A 16,522-nucleotide genomic window follows, 5' to 3' on the forward strand; every position below is an offset into this window, starting at 1 on the left:
TAAGTATTTGGTCAATAACAAAGTTCATCTCAATACTTTATTTACCTTTTGTTGCCAACAGCAGAAGTCAGACGTTTTCTGTAAGTGCTGTAGTTGTATTTAATCGCTAACCCTATAAATGAAGTGATCTAATAATGAAACAATACATAGAGAAGATAAGTTACATTTGGATTTCAGGTGAAAACTCAGTATGAACATAAAATGCATTATAAGCTTTACAAGTAAACTAAATTTGAGGTGCTCTTCATATACTCTAAGAAGGAGCTGACTTTGGAAAAAATTGTTTTTCGTTCCATTTCCACGTTTAGTTAAAATGGGTATTGAAAGTCCTCCTCTTGCTATTCACATTTTAACATCATGAGACCTAGATGACATTAACAATCGCAACTACTTCATAATTGTGAGGCTTCAAACTGGACCTTCTCAGAAAGAAGTGACCATTGAGCTTAGTTTCACCAGCAGGTTTAAAAACACACACACACACAGACTGGAAGAGTCACAGAAAGGCATCGACATCGCTGACCTTTTTTATTCAATTGGTCATACAACTGTCACATTCTTGTTAGAGAAAAGCAAGCTAAGCAAAAAGCACATAAACAATTGGACATGCACATTCCAATCTTTCGAGAAGGTATAGTTAATCCGTTAATGTTAGTCCCGTTTAGATTAATCCACAATCTCAGACGAAAGGTAAACATCTTTGTGAGTAGTGCGTGTATTTTTAGTTGTCGATCTACTACAATTAGCACAACATCCATTTTGCTGTATTTGCTGTATTGTGATGACATTGCAAGACACATTTTCGTGAATCATGATTTACTTTGTTTAATTCCAGACTTCACACTCTGGCAGGCACTCCAGAGACTCAAGTATTATATACAAGATATTAAAAAGTCAGTTTTCCCCATGTCCCCTTTGACCTACTCTGGACCAGATAGAACATTTTGCCGCTTTTTTTTCTCTAATGTCCGGTAGTTCTGTTGCTTGTCAGTGACTTTATATTGCAGCTGATACGGGACATTTTGACCTCTGGTGACAGGCAGCTGAAGTCGGAGAAAAGCCGGTGGAGAAGCAGCAGTCTCCTCCAAAGAAAGAATCTGATCCCATCATGACGGGAATACTAGAAGAGGTGAGACTGACTCTTACAACAAAACTTGTTCAGGATTTTAATTGGACATCTTGTGACGCTCTGGTCAGATTTCACACTTCCAAAAGGAACTGGAGGATTTTAAGGCAAGGAGCTCAATGGCCGACTTTAAGGTTGGAAGCAACGAGGAGATGAAGGAACTTAGAAAAGAGTCTGAGGATCTGAACACTTTCACCCTGGAGATAAAGGAAACCACAGAGGTAAGGTTTATAAAATGTGTCAACATTTTAGTTCACGGTTGAATCCTTAAACACGTATCCTTCAGTCTGTGTACAGCGACATTGGCACGCTGAAGACCACTCTACTGGAGGGTTTTGCCGGGGCAGAGGAAGCCAAGTCCCAGAATGAGCTCAGCAGGGACCGCAATTACAGACAACTGCTGTACAAAAGACCCCTGGACCCACGCAGTGAAGAACAGCTCAGGGTGAAAACACATGACCGGTCACTTCAGAACATGAGCAGGTTGAGAGGATATCATTCAAATGAGTAAATATTCATGACCATTATTAGATGTAAGGTGGGGACATTTGCATCGTTGCAGCAGCACTTGTAGGAATAGAAAATATAAATCCATCCATCCATTATCTGAGCCGCATATCCTCACGAGGGTCAACGGGAGCGCGGGAGCCTATCCTAGCTACCTTCAGGCAGGAAGCGGCGTACATCCTGAGCTGGTTGCCAGCCAAATGCAGGCCACATCGAGACAAATATCTGATGTACATAACATGGAAGAGAAGACCCAATTGCAGTACATTTCTTCTTACGTGTACATCTGGTACACGTACCAGAAGTACATTACACAAAACAGAAACCGAAACGATTTTCCATACATAAATCTAATTGTCTATCAGCAATGTTGTTTGCAAAATAGAATCAGTTTTAATTTTGACGGCAATAGGTTTAATCTTTCTCAATATATGAGTGTCTTTTTTTTTAACCATTAGTTATAGAAGACCCAAATCTAAATCCTTTGTCCACAAAAAGATGGTCAACACTGGCTCTGGCTGAGAGTCCTCTCAAACTGCCTACCTAAGTCGAAAAAACAAGAAGTCACAGTCTACGACATGGACTTAAAATGGTTGTCACAGAAAATCTAAATCAGTCCTTTGTCCATTTGCTTTGCGTGTAGGAGATTCGCAGGCTCTACCAGTACGTCATGTTCACTGTGGAGGACGTCAACGGTGTTCTGGATGTGGAATGGGAGAAACACTTGGAGAAGAAGAAAAAAAAGAAGTATGCGTAAACCTCTCCTCATCATTTTGCAACCTCCCCTTCGCATTAACCGTTGTCGCCCACATGATGTGTTGGCAGGCACATGGTGGTGCCTGGGCGTGAAGGTCTGTTCACCACGCTGACCAACAACCTGTACATCATCAACCAGCAGAAGAACAGATTGGACCAGCTCGTCAACAAGCTTACCTCACTGCATCTCTACAATAAGGCGGATGCTCCCATAGTCAACACCAACACAGCCAAGTCTGGAAAGTAGGTCAATCAAAGCAAAAAATATACTCTATACATTGGATACAGAAAGTACTCAGACCCCCTTAAATTTTTCAGTTATATTGCAGCCCCTTGCGAAAATATTTTTTTTTCCTCAATATAAAAACAGGACCATGTATACATTGCAGTCATTGTGATTTGACGAGCGCAAAGACGCCCGCGCGCCATCTTACTCGCAAATCTATACAATCGAGCACAAAAAATCATGCACCTAAAATTTTTGAGTAGAAATACATGGATATTGAAAGACGTCGCTTATTTTGTGTAATCTTGACCAATCTTCCCTCTCAGATGTGCAATTGCGCAATTCTCGGACACTCTCAGCGCACATGAAAACCGCAGTGAGCCGCAGCCTGTTTTTTTTTTTTTTTTTTTTTTTTGCACACGGTCTCTGCTCAGCCTACTTCCACTTCCTAGTTTACCTGACACTGCCCCCATCCGCTCTTAAAAGGGTACACTCATAATTGCAAACGGAACACACACCTGCAACTTTATATCTGCGGGCACCACTGACCACACCCATACATTTTTCAAATGTGAGTGACTGATATTGTGTGTGTGAGGATATGCAAGATGCATGTTCTCCGCTCTTTTGGCACAACAAAGTGTCTGTCTAATGAGGAAGACACTTAAATGTTCAGTCAAATCCAAAATAATGGCACAATCTTTGATATTTTCAGAGATTGAAGTGAGCATACGTACTCACGTCTATATAAATTTTGGAAAGGATTGCTTGCAGTTTAGTGATATTTACACACTGAGCCTTTTCTCTCTATTTTGTATTGAGGAGTCTCCAAAACCTCTCCACTGAAATCAAATGACTTGGTGACATTGCTCGTTTCCAGGGAACTCCGAGAGACACAAAGAAGTCTCTGCAACGCATGGAGACTTAAGTCCCAGTTGCCTTGGCAGCACCTTGCATGGCAGCAGTCCCCATTGGTGTATGGATGTGTGGGTGAATGTGGAGCTTTTTAATGCGCTTTGGGGACTGTGATAGTTTTGGTCGCTAACTTGTTGCAAAGCCAGCAAGATTGGTCCTTTTAGACGTCACCGTTTGTGTAGTGGTAGTGGCATTACTTTGCTGCAAGCATTATGCGTTCAGTTTTTTCGCAGTGACGTTATGAATGTGAGAGTGAATCAGTCTGTCACTGTTTGTGGCCTGTGACTCACTGGTGACCAGTCCAAGCTGTTATTTCCATTTCGCCCAAAGTCAGCCGAGATAGGCACAAGCTCCCCATGTCCTTGAATAAATGGATTGATATTTTATGTTAGTGGGTCACCTTTGGACTGTTGCCGTAAATGTACATCTTGTTGTCTTTTGATGACAGTATTGAAACCGAAGTTGATAGTTTGAGGGATGCTCTGCTGAAGGCGCGGCTAGACACCACCTCTCCTAAGGCCAAAAGCCCATCACCAGGTAAAGATTATTCCCCATTTGTGTATATTATGGACAATGGAAGACCAAAAAATGTTTTCCATCCAGTCAAGATATCACCAGTTAAACAGTCCCAGCTGCGTAACTTCCTCTCCAAGGGGCACATGCCTCCTGTTCGCTCAACTGCACCAGGTACTCATTCAGACTACGAAAATATGAACTAAGCAACTTTATTGCATTTTGTCATCTAAATATTCTTTTCTCTCGCCAAGCCAACCTGTCTCGCTCGGTGTTCCTGTCACCCAAATACTATGAAGACCTGGATGACGTGAGCTCCACTTCATCCCTGTCGCAGTCCATGGAGCCTCACCTACCTCACTTGGAGGTGGAGGAGGAAGAAGAAGAGGAGCTGCAGCCCGAGCACCTACCTTTGGCCACTAACGCAGCCCCTCCGTCGTACCCCCGACACCCCACCGTGGTGAGGACCCCCTCCATCCAGCCCTGCTTCGGAGCCATCCAGTCCACACCGTTGAGCAAAATCCAATCAGTGCCAGGCATGGGATTTGGGCTCAGCCCTATTGCCAGCCCTAGTAAGTCTATTATTATATTATGACAATATTCTTGTCGAAATTCAACTTTTTTTCCTTGACAGTTTTTGTGTAATTTACTTACAATTTCACTTTTTCTTTCTTTCTCATTTCTCTCACATTGCAACTGTTTTTTGTAAAAGTACACCTTACTCACAAACCAAATACAACATTATTCCCTTAAAATTGCTGCCAATTTACAGTGACTGACGTTGTTGGGATATTACAATGTATTTATTTTTAAATATTTTATTGGAATTTTACTATTGTTTTTTTTTCTACTCATAAATTACACCTATTTCTAAAAGTATGATTTCGTTGTTAAAAAAAAAAAAACTTTCCCATGTAATCATATGTATAATTATGAATAATCAGTACAACTTAATTTTTAGAAAATTACACCAGTCTTCTTCTTCTTCTCTTTCATTTATAATATTCTGATATCAGTCTTATGAAATTATGACTCGTTCTCCGAAAGTACTTTTCTGGCAATAAGACCTTTTCAATATAATTGTCTTTTCATGTAATATATGGGTTTACTCTTGTAAAATGAATCCTCAAAACTACTGCATTGGTTTTACAACTACGTTGTAATTTAAAACAATGTTCTTACATCTCTATCATGTAATTATGGCTTTGTTATAGCAATACAATGTAATTACAATGACTATTGTCTTGTAATATAATTTTTTTCCCAGTTTTGTCATTACAATTTCGCTCCTGTACATCAACTATATCCTTGTATTTTTTTCATTTTTTTTTTACCTTATTCTCATACCTGTAGTTGAGTTCTTCTTCGTCTGAATTCTCATGGTGTAACGATAATTGTTTTCTTCTCATTTATTATTTCAAACCTGCAAATGATGTAACTGTCATTTCAGTTCCCAGCAATAAGATCAACCTGAGTGGCGCTGACAGCACAGCCCTTGCCACCAAGACAGTCAAGCATGGTGCACCGCCTGCCGAGAGGACCGTGCCCGTTACCATCCCAGCCCAGCAGGCTGCTGCCACGGCTGCCCTCCGTAGGCTGATGGCAAATCAGAAGACAGGTAAAGGCAAGCATGCAACATGCTCCTAAAAATGCTTCTTCTCTCCCCCCCCCCCACCCCCCCCCCACCCCCCCACCCCCACACACACACACACCCCCACCACCAACTGCAGTTATAATCTCTTCCAAGTCTCTGACATACTTTTGTCAAAATACATGAAGAATAAAAAAATTAGACATTTATGTACACACCCTATTTCTTGTCTTCCGGAGACTAGCTTGTGTTGACGCGGTGATCTCTTTTCTTTTTCAAGTGAATGAGTGTATATCCAGCTTTCAGTTGCTGGGTGGCGACAGAGGAATCAATGCAAAACACACACACCTTGTCTTAGGCACCCGGTCTTTCTAAGTGTTTTTCTTTAAAAATGATGAAAAATAAAAAACATTTGTTTGTGTTGCAGCCGTGAGCACCTCCTTGACAGAGTCCTCCTTGAAAACCGTGCCCCAAGTGGTCAACATCCAGGAGCTGAAGGACAAAGGAGCTCCTGGTCAACCCTTGCCGTGATTAGGTATTCTTCTTTTAAATGCAACATAATCTGCACACAAACAGTTTGAAATTAAAGCAATTGCTCTTCTCACCACACGAACACACTGCTCATTAACTTTAAGCACATGATGTGGTCCTTGCACTGTATTATGCCTTGTATCCATTTGGATGCACCCCTGACGGTGAGTAAAGACACTACGATAGAGTCATATAATTTTTTTTTCCCTAAATTTTTCCACAAACAGGCTAGGTTTGGCATCTCCATGATAGACAAAGCTCGTTTCTCAAGTCTAGATGTATTACTTCAACATGGCTTTCTGACACTAGTTTACAATTTTCCTATTAGATAGTGCTTTGGCAACCAAACCTTTCCACCAATAGTTATTCACCAATTCGCTCGTGATGGGTTCCGCAAAACCGCAAGTAGCCAGATTTGTAAATATTGTCAATATCGCGAATATGTGAGGGATTGCTGCAGTAAAATTTTGTTCTTATTTTATTTCATCTTTCAACATTTTTTTCGTGATAATGCAATTTGTCATAAAATTACATTTTTCTCCTAGCAGCGATAACTTTTTTTTTTTTATATACCTTTCCTCGTAGCACTGATTGTAAAACAACTTTGTTCTTTTTTCTTGTCCTAATACCATTTTATTCTCATAAAAAAAAGTTATGACTGTTGTAATTTTGCAACAATATTGACTTTTTTTCTTATAAAAATAGCATTGCAGGCAATAAAAGCATTTTCAGTTGAGTCTTACGAGGTGCCACCCCCTTATTTATTTATATATATATATATATATATATATATATATATATATATATATATATATATATATATATATATATATATATATATATATATATATATATATTTGTATGCAAATTCTAACAAAATATGCTTTGAGCTTCCAGGCAGTATAAATAGAAACTTAAAGATAAAAAGATGAAGTTTTCAAGAATAAATATTTTTCCGAAGTCACAGTATAACTGAAATGTTAGTTTCACATTTCCTTGTTTTAAGTTAAAACAAACAAGAAGTGCTGGTTCCCAGGGCTACCAGCACCTCTTTTAAAGTTAACTGAAAATTATAATTGTTTCCTGTTCTGTTTCCTACAGGTTTACTGAGTTTTAAATTGAGGGGGAAAAAGGCCACTGTGTCAAAATGCTGAATATCAGCAGGCCGTAATTTTGACAACCTTGCATTAAAAAGTGAAACATTGATTTACTTTTGGTCACTAAAGAAGTTGGAGGGACAACAACAAAGTGTTGCAATTCCTTCATCGGTCACCTGATTTAGATGTAAATACCCTCGAATTAAAACCGAGAGTATGTTGTCGAAGCACACCATTAACTTTATTTCAAATCCATTTTGGAACTGTTTAGAGCCTAAAAGATAAGTATTTATAGACCTGACTGTAAGAAGCAAAAGGACTCATTGAACTTCGCTTTCTGTTCATTTTATCGCAACCAATTCTTTTGGCACAAAACCTCCATTGAAATGCGTTTGAAGATAGCTTTTGGCAGACCACAGAGACCAGGAGAATACCGGTAATTGTTCATTAAGAAAAATTCTCTTACATGCGCCTTTTCTTTTCTCTTTTGCAGTTCATCAACAGATCCAGCAGCTGTGCCGCAGCAGGTTCCTGCCACAACTGCATCCATCCTGCCTAAACGAGTGAGGGTGGGGGGGGGGACTATTAGAACAATGTCCCAAGCTGTTTATTTAATCAGCTGCAGATAAAACCTTTACAAGTGCACAATTAACTCATCTGCAATATGTGGTCAGCTTCCATGCCATGTGCAAAACTTTTTTCATGGTTTTGTGTTGCTGTTCTGGTTAGTTGAAACGGTTGACCTTAATGGTTCTTTTTTTAAGTGCAGCCAGGTTGTTTATTTACAGTGAGTACAGAAAGTATTTGGAACCCATTAAGTTCTTCATTAATGAACACACAGCACCCCATATTGACAGGAAAACAACAGAATTGTTGAAATTTCTGCTGATTTATTAATGAATGGATGGATAGATTAAATATCACACAGCCAGAAGTATACAGACCCCTTTCCTCAGTATTTAGTAGAAGCACTCTTAAGCTAATACAACCATGAGTCTTTTTGGGAATGATCCAACAATTTTTTTTTCACACTTGGATTTGGGGATCCTCTTCCATTCCTCCTTGGAGATCATCTCCAGTTCTTTCAGGCTGCATGGTGAACATTGGTGGACACTCGTTTTCAGATTTCAAGTTTAAGTCCCGACTCTTGCTGGGCTATTCAAAAACAGTCATGGAGTTGTTCTGAAGCCACTCTGTCATTATTTTACCTGTGTGGTCATTGCCTTGTTCGAAGGTGAACCTTCAACCCAGTCTGATGTCCTGAGCACTCTGGAGAAGGTTTCTGTCCATGATATCCCTGTACTTGTCCACGTTCATCTTTCAATTGTAACCAGCCTTCCTTTCCCCGCAGTTGAAAAACACCCCCACAACATGATGCTTACACCACCATGCCTCACTGTTGGGACTGCATTGAACTGATGATGAGTAATGCCTAGTTTTCTCCACACAGACCACTTAGCATTAAACCCAAAAACTTCTACCTACTTCTCATCATTTTTTTTCTCACCATCTTTGAGTATCTACTGGTGTTTTGTTTTTTTCTCTTTTTAGCAGACTCCATGCCGACTTTAATATATCTTGCACTGGGGAGAGGCTTCCGTCGGACTATAAAGCCCTGACTGGTGGAAGGCTACAGTGATGGTTGACTTTCTAGAACTTTCTCCAATCTCCCGACTGCATCTCTGGAGCTCAGCCATACTGATATTTAGCTTCTTCTTTAACTCTTACCAAGGCTTTTCTCCCCCCCATTCCATTATTTGGCTTGGAACGGCCACATCTAGGAAGGGTTCTGGTTGTCCCACACATCTTCCAGTTAAGGATTATGGAGGCCACTGTCCTCTTAGGAATCTTAAGTGCAGGAGAATTTTTTTTTTTGTAACCTTGACACAATAATGTGTTCTGAGCTCTTCAGGGAGTTCCTTTGATCTGTCATACTCATTTGCTCTTGACATCTGTTGTGAGACTTAAAAATCTAATATAGGCACGTCTGTGGCTTTCCTAAATAAGTCGAATCAGTAAATTGACACAAAACTGGACTCCAATGTAGGTGTGGAACCATCTCAAGGATGTTGAGAAGAAATGGAAAGCACCCAAGTTAAATATGTCTCAAAACAAAGGGTCTGAATAATGAAATCTCTTAATGATTTTAAGGCTCTGAACAAAATTTTTAAAAATGTACATGTCACCAAAGAAATCCACCATATTCTTCAATGTCATTGGCAAAACTATGTTCTGCAGAATCCAGTCCTTGCACTGCAGAAGCCAACCATGGAAAGCACAAGCACTCCTCAAACAAATTTCATGTTTGGTGAGTCCATACTGCACGTCTAATTTTTCATAGTTGGTATTTCATGTTTTTGTTTGGAAATTGACAAGATGGCATTTCTTGAAAAAATACCGACCTTATAATTGTCATGCCGTATGGGATGATAACATTTTATTTTTAAATATTTTTTTCCAGGTCAGTCTGCCAAAGCTGACTCAGCCGTTGTTCCTACCACCTCAGCTGAGTTGAATATCAGCAAAGGTTTCTCCTTCACTTCGACGTAAGTCCACTCTGAAGGCAGTCATGAGCTGGAGAAAGTCTGTGCTCGCATAAGGTCCCTTCCGTTGTCGGGCGAGTAGGTGCCGCTAACAAGGAAGCAAACAGCACTCGTGCCCAATCAGATACATAATCACCACCACTTTTTAATCACCAAATGTCCAACTCCACAAGACAGACATGGAACTGCGTTATCTGCTTCTCACATAAAACACTACCGGTACAGTTGCAATTTTTTTCATTTATTTATTTATTTGGGTTTGTAAGCCTGAGAACCACTGGAATCACATCTGTGGCCTTACATATCGCAAGCTTTATAAATCTCAGAGGAAATTATATACACTGTCACCATGCCATGTCTCACTCCCCACACTGTAAGACACGATGTGGTCTTAATTTAAAATTCCGAAGCAGTTTACACTGTCTGTGTGCGTGGACATGTTTACAGTATGAGTGAGATTAGCACGTATCCAATAGGCCTAATGTTCACTAAAATTCACTGCCAAAACAAAAACAAAAATGTGTAATTTACCAGAAGGGGTTTTCTCAAGTTAGAAGTCAGATGAACAATCAATCTTTGGGAAGTCAATACCAGACAAATGCTACAATAAATGAAAGTTTGTTGTTTTTCTTCATATTAATGTAAATAAATCCCACGGCGGTGCCTTCAGCGGCAATGACAACATTCTGAATATGGTCGCCACATAGGCACATCGATTGGAGCTGGCTCATATAGTAGTATCTCTGCCAAGGAAGCCCAATAGAAGGTGTGGTCTTATGACTTCATTGTGGAGTTTGAGTTGTGAACTAGACTAGACATCACTTGCGCTCAGATTGGATTGGAGCCCGAAGCACCTACTGTGGAAGTCATAGTACTAATTGTAGTTTAAAAAGATAGATTGCGCACAAAATAATTGATAAATAAGCAATAATTAGTAAGTAAAACTAGCAAGCCGAATATAGAGCGTTGACACGGAATAAAGGCACTGTTTCTTGTCAAACATAAATACTCGAGTAAAGGTAAAATAGAATAGTAAAAAATGTGCATTATTCTAAATATTTTGACAAGTAAAATTTATCCAAATTGCTACTTGAGTAAATGAGACCATGACTCCCCATGTCTGAATAAATTCACAGACTTATATAAAATGGAAGGTCATATTGTCCCTCCCCCAAAATGGGTGTGACTTAAAAACACATTAAAACATGTTGGTTGTGATTTTTCTTTTTTCTAAGTACAAATATTCTGTGTTTCTGAAATAAATGTTTTACACATGTATATTTATTTGTATTTTATTTTTATTCTTTTTATATTGATTTTATGAATCCACTGACTCAGGAGAGGCTCTTCAGTTTCCCAGTTGCACAGTCGTGTAATGACAATAAATGCATTTATTTGTTCATTCAATATAAAATATAATTTCCCTTGGAAAATGATTTATTATTCCTATGATTGTTTCTTCTTTTTCAGACCATCAAGCTTCAGTTTTGCATCAGTCACTCCAGCAGCTGGAATACCACAAGGTAAAGTACTTCATCTGTTATAGAAGACGTGCTTTTTTTTCGCCAAAAAAAATGTAAACATTTCCAAGTTGTTTAATAACATGTCTGTCATCAAACTACCCCAAGGATCAAGAATTATAGCGCAATTAACATTCACTATTAACACCTTGACTGAAATAAGCCTGCTTTTAGGGAGTGGGCCTAATGCCCCAAACATTTGGAAAGGGAATTAATTTTTTAAAAATGACTTTACCCCAGTCCTAAGCATTCCATTCCCTGTACCTTTGACAGAATATGTCTCTCCTGTTTTTTTTTTTTTTTGTGAGAGAACTGGTTTCTTTGCTGCCCTTCTTGACACCAGGCCATCCTCCAAACGTTTTCCCCTCGCTATGCATGCTGCTATTGCCAAAGCTGAATGAACTTTAGGAAACGCTCCTGGCATTTGCTGAACTTTCTTGAGCACCCTGAAGTCTTCTTCGCAGCAGTTGAACCTGTCTCCTTGAATTCCTTGATGATCTGATAAATGCCTGATTAATTGCAATCTAACAATCAGCAATTTCTTTGCCTGAGAAAGGCTTTTTGTGGATCGCAATGATGACTGCATGTGTTTTTTTGCCAGTAACCATAGTTAACAGGAAGAACAATCATTTTAAGCAACACCCTCTTTTTAAAGCCGTTATTCTAACTCAATCAGCGTGACAATATTTTCACATCACATGACTTTCAGAGTACCAAATTTTTATGCAAAAAAATTTGAAATGTAAATTTTCGATAACATCCTCTTTAATATTTCTTGTTACTTTAGTGAAAGATGTGAGTGAGTTCTCCTTTGGTGGAAAAGCCAAGATGACATTTGGTCAGATGGTGGAGGAGCCATCAAAGTCCTCCTCTCCTGCCCTAATTGCTGCTGCATCGCCCACACAGCCTCCATCAGCGGAAGCCCCTATACCAGTTTCTACAATAGCTTCTGCCAGGATACAACCTCAACCCCCGAAAATGACTGGAGGAGAAACTTTAGGCAGTTTCTCCGGGCTACGCGTTGGTCAAGGAGAAGAAGCTATAGATTCCTCTGCCAAATCTACCCCTGCTAACAGCGCTTTCTCCTTTGGAGGGTCTGGAATCAGCAAAGGAACTGTGCAGTTCAGCTTCGGGAGCGATCGAAACTCTGCAGGAGATTCTCTTGAAAGTGACTTGTCCAAGTCAAGTAGTTTGTTCAAACCTCCGGAGAGCACCCCAAAGATATCCTTCTGCGTGACCACGTCCAACACACCTGCCTCTGGGCTGCATACGTCCTTCAGCAGTCTTCTTGCGGCCGCTGAACCAACGGAAGACCCCAAACCAGTCCCACAACCATCAGATCTCCCATCGCAACCTGAAAAAAGCCCTTCTCCAGAGCCCTCCGTCAAGGGTGTCGCACCGTTAGAAACACCCAAGGCTTCACCAGATGAAGTCACCGTTAAAGACCCTGATCCAGTTCCAGATGCTTCCTTTTCTGTCCCAGCAACGAAGGCAACTCCACCGGCTTCAGAAGTCGTTGTGGTAGACGCTACCCCGAATGTCACGTCTGTTGCCCCTGTGGTTCTTGTCTCCCAAGTTGCCCCAGCGGTGTTTCAGGGCTCTGCTTCTGAGAAGCCCGGGTCCATTTTCACTCAGCCCACAACAACGGATAGCAGTTTGCCTACTGTAACAGCAGCCGTAAACGCAGCTGTTGTTCTTGCTGCGGTTTCTGCCACCACGACAGCTCCCCCCACAGTCAGCACAGCAACAGATGACAATCCCGCTTTTTCAGTCGCTTCTACCACCACAGTTTCCACTGTGTTTGGACAACCTTCCGCAACTCTTCCAGTCTCCACAGCCCCCTTAGTTTTTGGCTCTTCTAACTTCGGCACATCAACTGCTAGCGGATTCGGAAAGTCGGTTTTCGGTCAACCAAGTGCCTTTGGCCAGCCCACCAGCAACACGACAACACCCGGTGGCTTCTCTTTCGGACAGTCTGCATTCGGCTCAAGCACCAATGCTGCCACGACGGGAGGAGGCAGTCTTTTCGGAGCATCCACGCCAAGCAACGCCAGTTCCTTTTCTTTCGGCACGAGCACAAATGCCAACACGTCCAGCAGCACTGGCAGCGGATTGTTTGGAAAGAGCACAACCTCCGCCTTTGGCCAGAGCTCCTCGTTTGGGCAAGGGTCTCTATTTGGGAGCAACACCACCACATCCTCCTCTACAGGGTTCAGCTTTGGTCAGCCATCAGGTAGGTTTAGTCCCTCTGATTTTGTTAGGGCATTTTAAAATAGTTGTTATTATCCCAATAGATTTAACGCCATTAGAGAGCATGTATTTTTAAGCTTATTTCCTTCAAGCATATTTTGACAAATTCCTACTAGTCCCAATCGGAAGCAATCGTTACAGACAAATGGGGGACGCAAACAATATTTACCGATGGCATCGCATGTGGGCAGAGCATGTCGTCAAAATTTTGTCATTTTGAGATTTCTTGAAAACTTCTTTGAAAAAAAAAAAAAACACCTTTGACACCACTTCACTTTCTTTTGACACATTTTAAAATCTGAAGAAACCATACCTGAAATTAAACAGCAAGTCACCCGTTTTGTGAGATTTCCAGGCCACAAAATTGTCCATAATGGGCCTAATCAGTAGCAGTGACTGTAGTCAGATGGGGGTGAAGCTTTTTGTATATACCATCGAAAATGGGGGGAATGGTGTAAAACTCAGATCATTTGGCAGCTTAACCATAAAATTGAGGGCGCATAGTCCCGTTCATTGTCATTCGCTGCCTTTGTCTCGTTGCTATGATGGCCATGAATAAATGTGTTGTTTGATTAAAAAGTTTCTATCCCACAGGTTTTGGATCCTCTCCATCTGGGTTTGGCCAGCCAGCTAACACGGGGAGTGTATTTGGACGGGTATCATTATTTTCTGTCTTTCAAGAATCATATTTTTCAAACTGCACTGTTAATGACTTCTTTCTCAGCCACAGCAACCATCGAGTGGAGGTCTGTTCAGTTCCAACGCTAACAGTGCTGCAGGTTCACCAGGCGGCAGCCTCTTCAGCGGCCTGGGAGGCAAGCCGAGTGAAGATGCCGCCAACAAGAATCCATTTGCTCTGGCTGCTTCCTCTGGGGCGTTTGGGCAACCTGCTCAGACTGGTATGAGACGAGCTGTCAAACATTACAGAACATCTGTATTTTGTTGCAGAAATTTCTGATTGTTGACTTGTTTCGGATATTGGGACAAAAAAAAAGTTGCGCCTGACAATACTGCCGCGTCCACATTGAAAAGCTGGTTTGTGCACACTACTTTATTACACTCCCGGGCTGAGGTGAAAGTTCCCTTTGCGTCCAGTGTTAACATATATTACATTAATCGTTACCGCTACAGTAGCCACTAAGCTACACTTCTTGCCATGCTTCTTACAAGTATGTAAGTACACTATGTTAACGCCCAAATAATTAAGATGTTGTTACTTGAAGTCGCAAAGCATTGAAATAAGTGATTTGGTGATTATAGCACACTTAAAACATTACTCTGTCTGAAACCACTATTTTGCAGCGTAACCAACTTTGAACAGCTAAATAGGTCAATTCATACATATTTTGATACATTCAGTACGGAAGGTATTCAGCCCCCTTAAAATTTTCTGTCTTTATCAAGCAACCATTTGCTAAAATCATTTGTTTTGTTTTTTTTTAAATCAATGTACACACAGCACCCCATATTGACAGAAAAACTGAAATGTTCAAGTTTTTACAATTTATTAAAAAAGGACAACTGAAATATCACACAGCCATAACTATTCAGACCCTTTGTATAGAAGCAACCGTTTGAGCTAATACAACCCCGAGTCTTTATAGGAATGATGCAAGTTTTTCAGACCTGGATTTGGGGATCCTCTGCCATTCCGCCTTGCAGATCCTCTCCAGTTCTGTCAGCTTTTTTTTTTTTTTTTGTCTTCTGCTTACAAAAATTTCACGTTACGAAAGGACTTCCGGAATAAATTAATTTTGTAACTAGAGGTACCACTCTATACTGGTGCTTAGGTTCAGGCTGCAACTGTATCCACCATGGGAAGGTTGATGTAATATAAACAAATATTGAAGCTGTAATTTATTGACGATTTTGAACTTCACACCGTTATATTCTTTACAAAATTTTGATAAGATGGAAATTCAATTTGGCCATTGTTTTGTAGGTGAATTTGTGTGAGTTGGTAGCTCTGAATTAGGCGCTGAATGTCGTAGGACATCTTGAAACATTATATTTGTTGACCCACCCATGTTTTTTCACAGGTACCCCCAGTCTCTTTGGTAGTACTACAGCCAAACCAATGGGATTTGGACAGGCCTCCTTTGGGGAACAGAAACCCAGTGGGACCTTCAGTTCTGGTGCAGGGACTGTTGCTTCGCAGGGCTTTGGATCCTTTGCCAGCCCGACAAAACCAGGTACTAAAAGAATTATATACTGTGTTTATATGTTCATCATTAGCCATTTTCTATCCATTGCAAAGCCTCCTCTTAACATTTCCAAATATGGCAGTTTGTATTTTGATGCCAATGTATTCCCGTTTTTTTAATAATTTCAACTATCCATCAACTTTTAGGTCTTTGCCATGGACGATTTATGCCCAGTGAAATCCACTTGATAGTTCCTGTGGTCCACCTTTGTCAGCTCTTAGGGCAACATGGCCAGATCTTATTTCCATTTCAAGGGACGTTGATTTTTTTTTTTTTTTTTTTTTGAATGACCTCAGTAATTCACATTGACTGTTTTATCCAAATGCATTTTTTCTTGTCCCAAATGAGTATTTTCAACATTTGGTATTCGATCTTGCTTTGGATTACATGGAGCTTTTGTGTAACTTCAACATCCATAGTCCAAGGTTGAGTACCGTCAGTGAAGACCCGTAAAATCTATTGAGATATATATATATATATATATAATATATATATATATATATATATATATATATATATATATATATATATATATATATAAAATTTCAACTTCAGTGGTTGCATTTCTTTTAATTTTTTGTTTAAAGTTGTTTTTGATGACCGCGTCTAGGACATAGTTGTCTATTTTGACATATCTTTGTGGACAGTAACAATTAAGCATGACCATGATGTTTTGTTTTCATTTATTTTTAGACCTGAGCGACGGCTTTTTAAGTCTATTTCCTGAATACAACGCTGTAGTT

At 40.2% G+C, this 16,522-nt stretch overlaps 1 protein-coding gene across 1 annotated transcript in view; it reads left to right on the forward strand.

Annotated features, from left to right (window-relative positions):
* nup214 (nucleoporin 214) overlaps positions 1-16,522 on the forward strand; it is a 39,072-nt gene that overhangs the window by 15,824 nt on the left and 6,726 nt on the right. The window contains exons 15-32 of the mRNA XM_061802030.1: positions 1,040-1,129; positions 1,198-1,347; positions 1,413-1,571; positions 2,277-2,380; positions 2,459-2,632; positions 3,979-4,067; positions 4,134-4,217; positions 4,298-4,615; positions 5,494-5,661; positions 6,062-6,164; positions 7,756-7,825; positions 9,501-9,570; positions 9,724-9,808; positions 11,276-11,328; positions 12,113-13,558; positions 14,170-14,231; positions 14,300-14,474; positions 15,615-15,767. Of these exons, the coding sequence (XP_061658014.1) occupies positions 1,040-1,129; positions 1,198-1,347; positions 1,413-1,571; positions 2,277-2,380; positions 2,459-2,632; positions 3,979-4,067; positions 4,134-4,217; positions 4,298-4,615; positions 5,494-5,661; positions 6,062-6,164; positions 7,756-7,825; positions 9,501-9,570; positions 9,724-9,808; positions 11,276-11,328; positions 12,113-13,558; positions 14,170-14,231; positions 14,300-14,474; positions 15,615-15,767 (3,553 nt within the window). The remainder of the gene's footprint in view (positions 1-1,039; positions 1,130-1,197; positions 1,348-1,412; positions 1,572-2,276; positions 2,381-2,458; positions 2,633-3,978; positions 4,068-4,133; positions 4,218-4,297; positions 4,616-5,493; positions 5,662-6,061; positions 6,165-7,755; positions 7,826-9,500; positions 9,571-9,723; positions 9,809-11,275; positions 11,329-12,112; positions 13,559-14,169; positions 14,232-14,299; positions 14,475-15,614; positions 15,768-16,522) is intronic.

Source organism: Syngnathoides biaculeatus, chromosome 17, assembly GCF_019802595.1.
Source record: "Syngnathoides biaculeatus isolate LvHL_M chromosome 17, ASM1980259v1, whole genome shotgun sequence".
Lineage (NCBI taxonomy): Eukaryota > Metazoa > Chordata > Actinopteri > Syngnathiformes > Syngnathidae > Syngnathoides > Syngnathoides biaculeatus.